Source organism: Scyliorhinus canicula, chromosome 11 (assembly GCF_902713615.1).
Source record: "Scyliorhinus canicula chromosome 11, sScyCan1.1, whole genome shotgun sequence".
Taxonomy (NCBI): Eukaryota; Metazoa; Chordata; class Chondrichthyes; order Carcharhiniformes; family Scyliorhinidae; genus Scyliorhinus; species Scyliorhinus canicula.
Genome location: NC_052156.1, coordinates 86,281,010 through 86,294,121, shown reverse-complemented (window position 1 = coordinate 86,294,121; position 13,112 = coordinate 86,281,010). Strand labels below are relative to the sequence as shown.

At 50.2% G+C, this 13,112-nt stretch overlaps 1 protein-coding gene across 1 annotated transcript in view; it reads right to left on the bottom strand.

Annotated features, from left to right (window-relative positions):
• LOC119973172 (DDB1- and CUL4-associated factor 1-like) overlaps positions 1–13,112 on the bottom strand; it is a 149,766-nt gene that overhangs the window by 81,436 nt on the left and 55,218 nt on the right. The window contains 3 exon segments of the mRNA XM_038810816.1: positions 84–263; positions 3,989–4,147; positions 6,662–6,763. Of these exon segments, the coding sequence (XP_038666744.1) occupies positions 84–263; positions 3,989–4,147; positions 6,662–6,763 (441 nt within the window).

The window sequence follows — 13,112 nt, the reverse complement described above, 5'->3', positions numbered from 1 at the left end:
CACGAGAAAAGGATTACCTTACCAGCCCAGTCAGATTACGACATGAACTAAAAACTGGCAAAATAAAAACAAGCCAACCATACCAGGTTAACCACTCGCCGAAGACCATCTTGCTTATCAAAAAGCTCCAGGATGGAACGGAAGGCAAACGAGATAGAGAAGAACATGGTGGCGTGACAGCGGCCTGACTCGTGGGAGCACTCCAGTAGCCACAGGGTGTAGCTGACCACATCGGACAGTACATACTGCGGCAGCAAGCAAACCTGGAGAGAAAAGAACAAGAATAACCAGGCTTTACAGGCAATAAATCAGAGAAGGAAACAAAGGCCTGGCACTCTTCACAACCCCAGAATGCCCCAAGTGTTTTGCAGCCTATGTAGTACCCCCGAATTGTATTCAGTCTTGCAACGTAGGAAATATGACAGCTAATTTGCATACAAATAGCAATATCACAGTAACTTGATTACCTATGTTTAGCTGTTGACAAAGATAAACGTTGGCTAGAATTCCGGGAAGAACTCCATTGCTTTTCTTTGAATAGTGCCATGAGACCATTTTCATCCGATTGAGGAGGTAGACAGGGCCTTAGTTTAATGAGACCTCAGTGCAGTACTCCCTCAGAATAGCACTGAAATGTAAGCCTAGATTTTATGATCAAGTACTCAGAGGGGGATCGGTGTCCACGATCTTGTGATTCAGATGCAAATGTGGTTCCAACTGAGCCACAACAAGACAACAGTTTGCATTTATGGAGCATCTTCAACAGAGAACATCCCAAGGTACTTCACAAAGTACTTTCAGTCAAAATCTGAGAGAGCCCCATTCAAGGGAACATTAGGGAGGTAGGATTTGGGGAGCAACTAAGTGTGGCATGGTGACGCAGTGTTTAGCACTGCTGCCTACGGCACAGAGGACCAGGTGCATTCCGGCCCTGGTCACTGTCCATGGAGTTTGCACATTCTCCCTGTGTCTCCATGGGTTTAACCGCCACAATCCAAAGATAGAACATAGAACAGTACAGCACAGAACAGGCCCTTCGGCCCTCGATGTTGTGCCGAGCAATGATCACCCTACTCAAACCCACGTATCCACCCTATACCCGTAACCCAACATTCCCCCCATTAACCTTACCTTTTAGGACACTACGGGCAATTTAGCATGGCCAATCCACCTAACCCGCACACCTTTGGACTGTGGGAGGAAACCGGAGCACCCGGAGGAAACCCACGCACACACGGGGAGGACGTGCAGACGTGCACGGTAGGTGGATTGGCGACGCTAAATTGTCCCTTAATTGGGAAAGAAATTGGGTACTCTAAATTTAAAGGATTTGGGGAGCTCCTAAAGGATGATCATATAATTAACAGTGAAGGAGGAAGCCACTTGGTCCATCGAGTCCGCCTCCACCCCATACCCGCAATCCAGTGTGGATTGTACTACCCGATCTCGCTGTTGAATGTAGATGTACGTTTTCGGCGAAGGTGCTGGCAACGCGGACAGAGGATTGTGTGGCGAGGGTGATAGGCGAGGACGAGACAGGATTTATGAAGGGGCGACAGCTGTCAGCGAATCTATGGAGGCTGCTCAATGTAATTATTTTATTTTTTCCTTTATAAATTTAAAGCACCCAATAGTGTGGCCATTCCACCTACCCTGCACATGTTTGGGTTGTGGGGGCGAAACACACGCAAACACGGGGAGAATGTGCAAACTCCACACGGACAAGTGTCCCAGGGCCGGGATCAAACTTGGTTCCTCAGGGCCGTGAGGCAGCAGTGCTAACCACTGCAGCACCGTGCCACCCCCAGCACGCAAACATTGCAATATTGGAACCAGTGTCGGCAGGTGCAGATAGAATATTTATAGGGATTGGTTTGTTGGTGGGAAGTTTGCAGACCTGGAGGGGGAGTACCAGCTACCAAAGGGGATCGGGTATATGCAGATTAGGGGCTTCATGAGGAGGAAGGTGTCGTTGTTTCTGATACTGCCACCCCTTGTGCTGCAGGATAAACTCATGCCAGAGGATGAAATAGGGGAGGACAGGGTTGCGGAGAGAGAGAGAGAGAGAGAGAGAGAGAGAGAGAGAGAGAGAGAGAGAGAGAGAGAGAGAGAGAGAGAGAGAGAGAGAGAGAGAGAGAGAGAGAGAGAGGGAGGGAGAGAGAGAGGGAGAGAGACAGAGAGAGAGAGAGAGCGCCCAGGTGGAGAAGGAGCTGGGTGGGGCATTGAAGGCTGGAGTAAGCTTTACAAAAGGTTAATGTGTCTTTGTCATGTGTAAGACCAAGTCTCATCCAGTTTAAAGTGGTGCACAGGGCCCACATAACGGTGTCCAGGATGAGTTGGTTCTTTTCGAGTGGATTGATAGGTGTGGGCGGTGTGTGTGAGGGCACGGGGAATCATGTGCCTAGTTTTGGGCGTGTCTGTGGTTGAGGGAACTGGATTTGCGGACGTAATGTCAAAGCTTTTGTGGGTAGAGGTGGCGATATCTGGAGTACAGATGGGGATAGAGGGGCCGATATGTTGGCCGTTGTCTCCATGATAGCCCGGAGACGGATTGTGCTGGCGGGAACCGGAGCCACCGAGGGCAGGCGTATGGGTGAGTGATTTGGCAGAGTTTTTGCATTTTGACAAGATCAAGTTTGCCATTTGAGGTGCGGAGGAGGGGTTCACCTCGAGGTGGATGCTGTTCGACTTCTTTAGGAAGTATTGAGTCTTCAGTGGGCGGGGCAAAAGGGGGCTGGGTGCCGGGGTGGCAGCAGGGCGAGTATGAAGGGTATGGTTGTTTCCCGTGTCGCGTCTTTTCGTCCGACGTCACTTCGTCCAACGACACTTCGTCCACGTCTTTTGGTCCAACGTCTTTTTGTCCGCCCGTCTTTTGGTCCAACGTCTTTTTGTCCGCCCGTCTTTTGGTCCAACGTCACTTCGTCCAATTATCCAATTACAAATTAATTCCGTATAAAACCATTTAATTGATAAAATGCAAGTACAATACAGCAAAATGCAAGTACAATACAGCAAGTGAATTTAATTGCTAAAACGCAAGTAATTGATAAAATGCAAGTAAAATGCAAGTTGAAAAATGCAGTTAAAAAGTTAAAAAATCTAAAAATGCAGTTAACAAATCTAAAAGTTTACTAATTACTTAAAATTCCCGAAATTACTTAAAATTGATGTAAATTGTAAATTCCCGAAATTCCCTAAAAGTTAGATTTCCAGAACTGTACCCGAGAGAGAATAATGGGGAGAGGACAAGATGATTTGATATTCTACATTTCCGACAGACACAGATATAAGTGGGAGTCTAATTGGATTTAGACAATGAGTGCAGTTCTGAAAGAAGCAGATTTAAACTCGATTTTCGTCGAGTGATTAAAACCTCTGGTTGGCAGTGGGTTCTGACATTACAGGTCTGAAATGATCAAATATTCCATCAGATACAATGGCTCTCATCACGCTGGAGCATACATGGGAGAATATCCTGCAGCTTATCTTAAAAATGTCTGGAGATCAAGCAGCACAAATGCAGAACTCAACCTCAAGAGGCGAAATAGGTGGAGAGGATCCTTGAGCAGTAACATTGAAAAACTAAATTAAACTATTTGTAATTGGATAATTGGACGAAGTGACGTTGGACCAAAAGACGGGTGGACAAAAAGACGTTGGACCAAAAGACGTGGACGAAGTGTCGTTGGACGAAATGACGTCGGACGAAAAGACATAGCACCGTTGTTTCCTGTTGCTGCAGTTGGCTTTTGTGTTTCTTTGTTATGTATACATTTGAAAACGCCTTCAATAATATACTTTTTAAAAGTGAAGCAGCTGAGGAGGACTCACTGTTAGCCCACTGCAATTGAATCATAAGAAACAGCATCAAACAATTCTTAAATCCTCTACATCATATTACGGCATTGGGAATGAAACTCATCCTTCAATAGCACAGAATGCTAACCCAAGCTGATTGGAATCCTTGCCAGCTCCATACTAGACTCACCCGTTCCATTGCATCCTGGTTGTAAGCCAAATAGTACAAGCACAGGGATACACCAGTGGCAGCCATGGAGGGCCGGGGGATCTCCAGCAGCTTCTGAACTCCTTCGTGAGCCACAAACTCTGCAGCAAATTTTTTGTGCAACAACAGAGAGGCCAAGTACTGCAGAGGAGGAAAGACAGCTGTTAAACAAACTGAAAACAGTGGGGTCAATGGCTAGTTTATTTCACAAGTGTTGTGGCAGTGATTGGGTGACAAAGCCCCCTCCATGAAGTCAATGTGCGCACCCTATGTTACAAAAATGGCCAACAATGAGATGTCAGCATCTCACAGCTTCCCTGACTGGGTTCTACTTTGAGCAGAGACAATAACAATTAGTGACAAATTAGTTCGATAGTCACCCCCTACAACATCTCATCCCATTGTTCCTATCCCGCTCTACCGTGTTTTCCTCACCTGAAGACACTGACTCATGCTATCAGGAATATTGTTCAAGTGACCGTGTAAATATTGCAAACACTGCAGCAGAGTTTAATGCTGCCCTCATCCAGTGTATGCTCAAGCACACATTCCAACAGGGGTCACAAGAGAGCAATCAAAAGTGATTGCATTTCCTCCTCCAATTCTTAGTCTGAGGCACTTGGGTTAACTGAAGTTTCCCGACCACCAACCTGGATGCAATCGGTTAATTCAGCAGAAGAGCACAGGAGAGGGCTCTCTTGGTGCACAGGTACAGCAGGTTAAGAGAAACAAATGAAGCCGAGGTAGAAGATCAGCCACAATCCCACCTAGCCAGTTCGGAGGTAACTGATCACAGTAGCGGCAACATTTTAAAGTGAGTATAAGCACCTTTGGGCCAGGAATTGGGAAACTGGCCAGAATTCACACTTCTAATTTGCTTTGCCTTGTGGAATAAGGATGTCCAAGGACAGGATCAGGCTGATCTGCAATTAGCAAGTCGAATCAACAGACAGCCATGCAACCCCGTTGATGCACCAAATGCCTGCTCATTCCTGAAGTTTCTCCCATCCTTCCTGAAGATGTTAGCTCAAGCTGGGATGCAGTTCCGTAATGCTGCCTTCTATTAACTCACTCAATCGGGAATGCCTCTTGCGTAATCAGATACACAAACCACTAGAAATAGCGATGACTGTTAATAAGGCCAGAATAAAAACATTTCTAAAGAAATAGAATTGAAAAATTGAGATTAAACTTGCATTAAACCTTGTTAAAGTGAAAGACTGCCGTTCAGAGTTCACATTATGCAAATGATAGCGGCAACGGGAAAGGTACAACAATAATTTCCGAGGAGGATGCAGAAAAAATATAACCATCAGGAAAGCTTTGAAAAGTCAAGCGGCTGCTCATTCTCGCAGTGTCTGCAAGGGTCTCACCCCCACAACCCAAAAACGTGCAGGGGAGGTGGATTGGCCCCTTAATTGGATTGGATTTGTTTATTGTCACGTGTACCGAGGCACAGTGAAAAGTATTTTTCTGTGAGCAGCTCAACAGATCATTAAGTACATGGGAAGAAAAGGGAATAAAAGAAAATACATAATAGGGCAACACAAGATATACCGTGTAACTACATAAGCACTGACATCGGATGAAGCATACAGGGTGTAGTGTTAATGAGGTCAGTCCATAAGAGGGTCATTTTTATTTTTAAAAACAAGTCATCAGCTTTTGAGAAAAAAGACAGTGACCTAATAGAGGTTTCTGAGATTATGAAAAGGCTCGATATAGTAGAGGAATATATTTTCTTAGTGGCGGGGAGAAAATGGACCACAACTAGAGGCCATAAATAGAAGGTAGTTACTAATAAACACAATAGGGAATCCGGGGCAACTGGAATACCGAGAGCAATTAGAATGCGGAACTCGCTACTAGAAGCAGAGCTGAACAGCTTAATGCATCTGAGGGACCGTGGGATGTACTCAAAGGGAGAAATGAATAGAAGAATATGCCAATAGGTTGACGGGAAGAGGTCATTTGCAGCAAAAACAGTAACACAGACCGATTGGAATGAATGGTCCCTTTTTGTGCCACTCACTTTATGTAATCCTGACAGCCTGGGCAGCAAGAGCCAACAGACTGATTTACCATGGGGGTACCTTATTGGAGGTTAATTCTGCCCTCTCTGATAATTATACAGGTGCACTTTCTGGAAGGGATTACTGCCCAACATCAAGACCATAAAGCATAGGGCAGCACGGTGGTGCAGTGGTTAGCATTGCTGCATCACGGCTACGAGGTCCCAGGTTCGATCCCGGCTCTGGGTCACTGTACGTGTGGAGTTTGCACATTCTCCCCGTGCTTGCGTGGGTTTCGCCCCCACGCTCCCCAAAGATGTGCAGGGTAGGTGGATTGACCACACTAAATTGCCCCTTAGGAAAAAATGAATTGGGTACTCTAAATTTATTTAAAAAAGAACAAAGCATGCTGTATTTTTCTTCTCCTAACCTACGAGTGCTGCAGTTGAAGATGGTACCTCTACCAAACAACCAACCATGGAATTTGAGCTTGGCTTCTGTGACTCAGTTCTCCACCAGGCAATTCACATATTAATCAAGCCCTTGGAAAGCTGCAGGAGATTTATCTCTATGGTCAACATGTTCAGGAGGGCAGAGTAAATGGAATGTTCCATCAGCCAGTGCTTGGTCATTGCTCTCATACCTTAAGTGCTTCGAAGGTGAGCTGGACATCATTGGTCTGTTTTAGGTCAATGTAGTACATCAGCAATTCCCGAGCACCAAGCTGCATGAACACAGCCAACAACTGGGACAAATCAGAAACAATGAGTTATTAGAAGACAAGTCTGCAACGGCAGCAAGTGCCATCAACTGAATTTCACACTAGCACACAGTCAGAATACTCAATCGGCCTCCACGCAATTCAGGTCTGACCGGCACAGATTCTCTACAAGGTCTAAAACAATAAACTTGCAGTCCAGGGTCCAGCTAACTTTTATCGCCAATCCTGGGTCACACAGAGAACAAACTTTGGATAAAATAACCATATTTAACTTGATGTGCCAGTGACGTCGATTGACAGGAATTTCAGAACTGCACCATATGCCAAATTCTTTATTCTCACAATTCAAACCGTTTTCTTTCAAAAGAACACCAACCTAATTCCTGAAAGGGCAACACTAGTTCTACGTCCAGGCACTGGCCACCCCGAGACCTCACTTCAGAGCCTAATTCTTTTCCCTGTGATCCCAGACTGTGAATATTCAGGTTCACTCTGGCAACTATAATATTAACCTTGGCTAAGATCAGCTAAAGCAGAGAACTTTGGGCTGTTTGCTTCAGTTTTATTCACCAGCTGCCTATTGGGAGAACACCACCACCTGGATTTTGCTCACACTGCCAGGCACTGCTAATGATCAGAATGGATAAACTAGAGCTTGAACTCACTCAATTCAGTTATTAAGTAGAAAATAAGATTCGACTTCCGGTGGCGGCCATGGAGTGAGCAGTCACACATTTGGTAGCCCCAATTCAAGGTGGATTTTTTCGGTCCTTTCCCTGCTCAAGGGTGGAAGGTTGGATGGAAAGAGGCGTAGGAATGCCAGGAGAAAGTGTGGCGACTCTGGTGTGGCTGGTGGATGGATCCACAGACTAGGAGTGGGTCGTGAAGAAGGGAGCTGGTGAAGCAGGAGAATCTTCGTGCACCACAGGTCAAGATGACAGAGGGTGAAAGGCCTGTCCTGCCCACCCAGTGGTCAATGGAGCAACTGGTGGGCTTCTTAAATGAGAAGTTCAGCCAGAGAATGGAAGCCCTGGAGCACCTAGCCAAGGTGGTGAAGCCGCTCAAAGCAGGGATTGATCATGTGGAGCAGATACTACAATCCCAGGGCCCGGTGATCCTGAAAGTGGAGGAGGTGGTGGGGAGCACGAGGCGCAGCTCACCCCACTGGTGGCCGAAATGGGGGGTTGATGCAGGAGACCCAGAAGAGGCTGAAGGAGAATGTGGAGGATCTGGAGAACTGCTCCAGGAGACAAAACCTGCGGGTGGGGATGCCCGAAGGCATTGAAGCGGAAGCCGGCACCTATGTGGCCAAGATGTTCGAAAAGCTGATGGGGGAGGGGGCCTGTGACCAACCTCTGGAGGTCGACCGAGCACACAGGTTGCTGACTAGGAAGCTGCAGCCGGGTAAGCCGCCGAGGGCAATAGTGGTGCGGTTGCACCACTTCTTAGACAAAGAGAAAATTCTTCGGTGGACGAGGCAGACGAGGAAGTGCACCTGGGAGGGGATTGAGCTGCGGGTGTACCAGGACCTGGGTGCAGAGGAGGGCCGGGTTTAACCGGCTCAAGGTGTCCCTCTTCAAGAAGGGGCTAAAGTTTGGAGTGCTGTACCCGGCCCGCCTCTGGGCGACTTTCCAGAATCAAGAATACTATTTTGGTACATAAGAGGAGGCAATGGAATTTTTGAGAGATAATGGACAGGCAGGAGGAGGACATTGGACTTTGGAGACAGTATGAGGTGGTGTTTCCTGTTGGTGGTTGCTGGAGAGTTTATTTCTCTGTTGGGCGTGGTGGTAGGGTGCTTGGGGAATATTACAGGCGAGTCCACCCTTTTCTGTTCCTTTGCTTTCTGAGGGAGTGCAAATGGAGGGGGAGGGGGAACGTTGGAGAGGCCTTGGGCAGGGGCTGCCATGTCAGCTGGGCGGGCTAGTTAATGGAGTGCAGTGGGGGGTGGTCAGGTGGTTGGTGCAGGAGAGGGGGATGGAGTGGTTGTTTAGTTTGGGGGAGGGGGGTGCTGACAAAGGTGTGGTCGTGGTGGTGCAGTTGGAAAAGGGGAGATGACAGTGGACATCCAAGGGTTGGCCTGGAGGGTCGCGTGACATGGGCCAGGAGCAGGCCCAAAAAGGGATATGGCTGATCGGCAGGGGAGGGGGTGGAGAGCTCCCCAACAAGCTGGTCACGTGGAACGTGAGGGGGCTGAATGGGCCGGCCATATGGTCACGTGTTCGCGCACCTGAAGGGTCTGAACGTAGACGTGGCTTTTCTACAAGAGACGCATTTAACGATAGAGGATCAGACAAGGCTGAGGAAAGGATGGGTAGGGCAGGTGTTCTATTCGGGACTGGGCATGTAGACAAGGGGGGGTGGCGATGCTGGTCAAAAGGCGGGTGACGTTAGAGGTGGAGAACATAGTGGGGTGGGGGTGGGGGTGGGGTTTCGTGATGCTGAGTGGTGAGCTGGAGGGGATGCCGGTGGTCCTGGTAAATGTTCATGCCGCAAACTGGGACAATGTGGAGTTCATGGGGCGGGTGCTGGGGAAGATTCCTGACCTGGACCTGCACAGGTTGGGGGGGGGGGGGGGGGGGGGGGCCTCTCTCGCACAGGTTGATACCGTGTGTCGGGGGGGGGGGGGGGGGGGAGGGGGGGGCTGGATGGTTTCTGAAGGTGGACGAGGAGCTGCTGCAGGTATCGGGTGCTCTCACTGGGTTGAGGGAAGTGATATAAAGTATGGGGGCGATGCAGGCAGGGAAGGCAATGGGTCCGGATGGGTTCCCCGTGGAGTTTTATAAAATGTTTGGGGGGGGAGAGAGACACTACACTGTCGCAGGCGCCCACCTCCTTAATACTGAAGAAAGATACGGTTCTGGAGCAGTGTGGACCGTACCGTTCAATATCGTTGTTGAATGTGACGCCAAGTTGTTGGCGAAGGTGTTGGTTTCACGAATTGATGGCTGTGTCCCAGGGGGGGATAGGTGAGACCAAATGCGATTATGATGCCCCGGGAGGGGCAGGAAGTGGAAGTGGCAGTGGTGATGCATGCGGAGAAGGCTTTCGACCGGGTGGAGTAGGAATATATTTGGGAGTCGTTGGGAAGATTAGAGTTTGGGCAGGGGTTTGTGGACTGGGTCTGGTTGCTGTAAGGCACCGGTTGCAAGTGTGCGGACGAACAGGGTGGGCTTTGTCCCATGGTGCAACCAGTTTGGGATATTTCTAGTTGCACCACGAGACAAAGTCCACGCTCTCCTTTGCGTTTTGCCTTGGCTATAAAGCCATTGGCTATGGAGCTTAGAGCATCGGGGGATTGGAAAGGGATTGTGTGGTGGCTCAGTTGGTGGAACAGATCAGGGGGATATTAAGAGGTGGGACGTGCTGCCATTGTCGTTGGCAGGACAGGTGCAGACAGTAAAGATGACGGTGCTGCCAAGGTTCCAGTTTATATTTCAGAACCTCCCGATCTTCGTCCCGAAGTCATTCTTTAAAAAGGTCATTAAGTTGATCTCGGGGTTTGTGTGGACGCGGGCCAAGAAGGTTTTATTGAAGCGGGAGTGAGGAGGGGGTGGGTTGGCGTTGCCAAATATAATGAATTACTACTGGGCGGCTAACATTGCTATGTTCAGGAAATGGTAGTGGGTGAGGGGTCGGTATGGACGGCTTCTCGCAGGGGAACGAGTTTAGCGACATTATTGACAGCACCTCTGCCATTCTCGCCGGCCAGGTACTCCGTGAGCCCAGTGGTGGTGTCGGCCCTGAGAGTACGGGGGCTGTAGAGGCAGCATTCGAGTCTGGAGAGTGCCTCGGTGTGGGCACCGATTTGTGATAATGGTGGGCGGCACGGTAGCACAGTGGTTAGCACTGATGCTTCACAGCTCCAGGGTCCCAGGTTCGATTCCCGGCTTGGGTCACTGTCTGTGCGGAATCTGCACGTCCTCCCCGTGTCTGCGTGGGTTTCCTCCGGGTGCTCTGGTTTCCTCCCACAGTCCGAAGATGTGCAGGTTAGGTGGATTGGCCATGCTAAATTGCCCCTCAGTGTCTAAAAGGTTAGGTGGGATTACGGGGATAGGGTGGAGGTGGTGTTTTTTTTTTAAAATTTAGATTACCCAATTATTTTTTTCCAATTAAGGGGCAATTTAGTGTGGCCAATCCACCTACTCTGCACATTTTTGGGTTGTGGGGGCGAAACCCACGCAGACACAGGGAGAATGTGCAAACTCCACACAGACAGTGACCCAGGGCCGGGATTCGAACCTGGGACCTCAGCGCCGTGAGGCGGTTGTGCTAACCACTAGGCCACCGTGCTGCCCGGAGGTGTGGTGTTAAGTAGGGTGCTCTTTCTAAGGGCCGGTGCAGACTCGATGGGCCGAATGGCCTCCTTCTGCACTGTGCATTCTATGATAACCATAGGTTTGCACCGGGGGTGCTGGATGTGAGGGTTCAGGAGTGGCGGCAGGCGGGGATTGTGCGGTTTGGGGATCTGTTCATCGAGGGCAGCTTTGCGAAATGAGAAGACTTGGAGGGGGAATATGAGCTGCCCAGGGGGAGTGGTTCTTTGAGGGAGTAGAAGACAGGTGTGGGCGGTGCGCGGGAAGGCCTGCGAATCATGTCCACATGTTTTGGCCGTGTCCAAAACTGAAGGGGTTCTGGCAGGGGTTTGCGGACGTTATGTCCGACGTATTGGCAGTGAAGGTGGCCCCAAGTCCAGAGGTAGCGATATTTGGGGTGTCGGAAGACCCGGGAGTCCAGAGGGCGAGAGGCTAATGTCTTGGCCTTTTGCTCCCTGATAACCTGGAGATGGATTTTGCTTGGGTGGAAGGACTTGGGGCCGCCGAAAGGGGAGATGTGGGCGAGTGACCTTCCGGAATTCCTGAGGTTTGAAATGTTCAAGTTCGTCTTGTGAGGGTCGGGTGATGAGTTTGCCCGAAGGTGGAAGCCGTTCATTTGACTTCTTTAAGGAGGATTGAGCTGTCAGCAGCAGGAACAGAGGGTTAAAATGGGTTAGGCAGGGCAGGGGGTGTAGGTGCTGGCTATTTATTATGTTGTGCAATTTTGCTTCTGCTCTTGTTTTGTTTGTTTATATAAATGCCTGAATAAAATATTTTAACATTAAGATAATAAGGCTTATTTGCAAAACAATATTTCCATTTCTGTCAATGTTGAAAACAGTGAATACTACCAGTAGAGCAGGTTTCATGGTACTGCACCAATTGTCTATAATCTTTATTTATTACAGACAGTACATCCGTGCATGTATTGCAGATGTAAAGCATTATGTGAGGTGTGAAGGTGGTAATTGGGAAGATGCAGGCGGGAAAGGTAGGGGGCCGGATGGGTTCCCAGTCAAATTTTATAAAAGATTTAAGGGTAAGCTGGCTCCGTTATTGGTGAAAATATTGAACAACACGATGGACGGCGGGGGGTGGGGTCTTGCCGAAATCGGTGGGGCAGGCCTCAATCTCGTTGCTGCTTAGGAAGGACATGGTCGTACAGGCCCATAACTCTGCTGAATGTGGACGCCAAGATAATGGCAAAGGCTGGCATTAAGGTTGGAGGTGTGTCTTCCGAGGGTCTTTAGGGACGATCAGACGAGGTTTGTTAAGGGCAGACAATTGTCATCGAACACACATACACTGTGCCCCACCCCCCACACACACACAGCGCACCCCCCACACTGCGCCCCCACACACACACTGCGCCCCCCCACACACGCACTGTGCCCCCCCCACACACGCACTGCGCCCCCCCACACTCGCGCACTGCGCCCCCCCACACACACACTGCGCCCCCCCACACACACACACTGCGCCCCCCCACACACACACTGCGACCCCCCACACACACACTGCGCCCCAACACACACACTGCGCCCCCCCCACACACGCGCACTGCGCCCCCCACACACGCGCACTGCGCCCCCCACACACACTGCGCCCCCCCACACACACGCGCACTGCGCCCCCCCACACACACACACACTGCGCCCCCCCCCACACACACACACTGCTTCCCCCCCACACACACACAACACTGCGCCCCCCCCACACACACACTGCGCCCCCCCCACACACACGCGCACTGCGCCCCCCCCACACACACACACTGCGCCCCCCCCCCACACACACACTGCGCCCCCCCCACACACTGCTCCCCCCACACACACTGCTCCCCCCCCACACACACTGCGCCCCCCCACACACGCGCACTGCGCCCCCCCACACACACACTGCGCCCCCCCCACACACACACCACCGTGCCCCCCCCACACACTGCGCCCCCCCACACACACACACTGCGCGCCCCCCACACACACACTGCGCCCCCCCCACACACACACACCGTGCCCCCCCCCACACACTGCTCCCCCCACACACACACTGCTCCC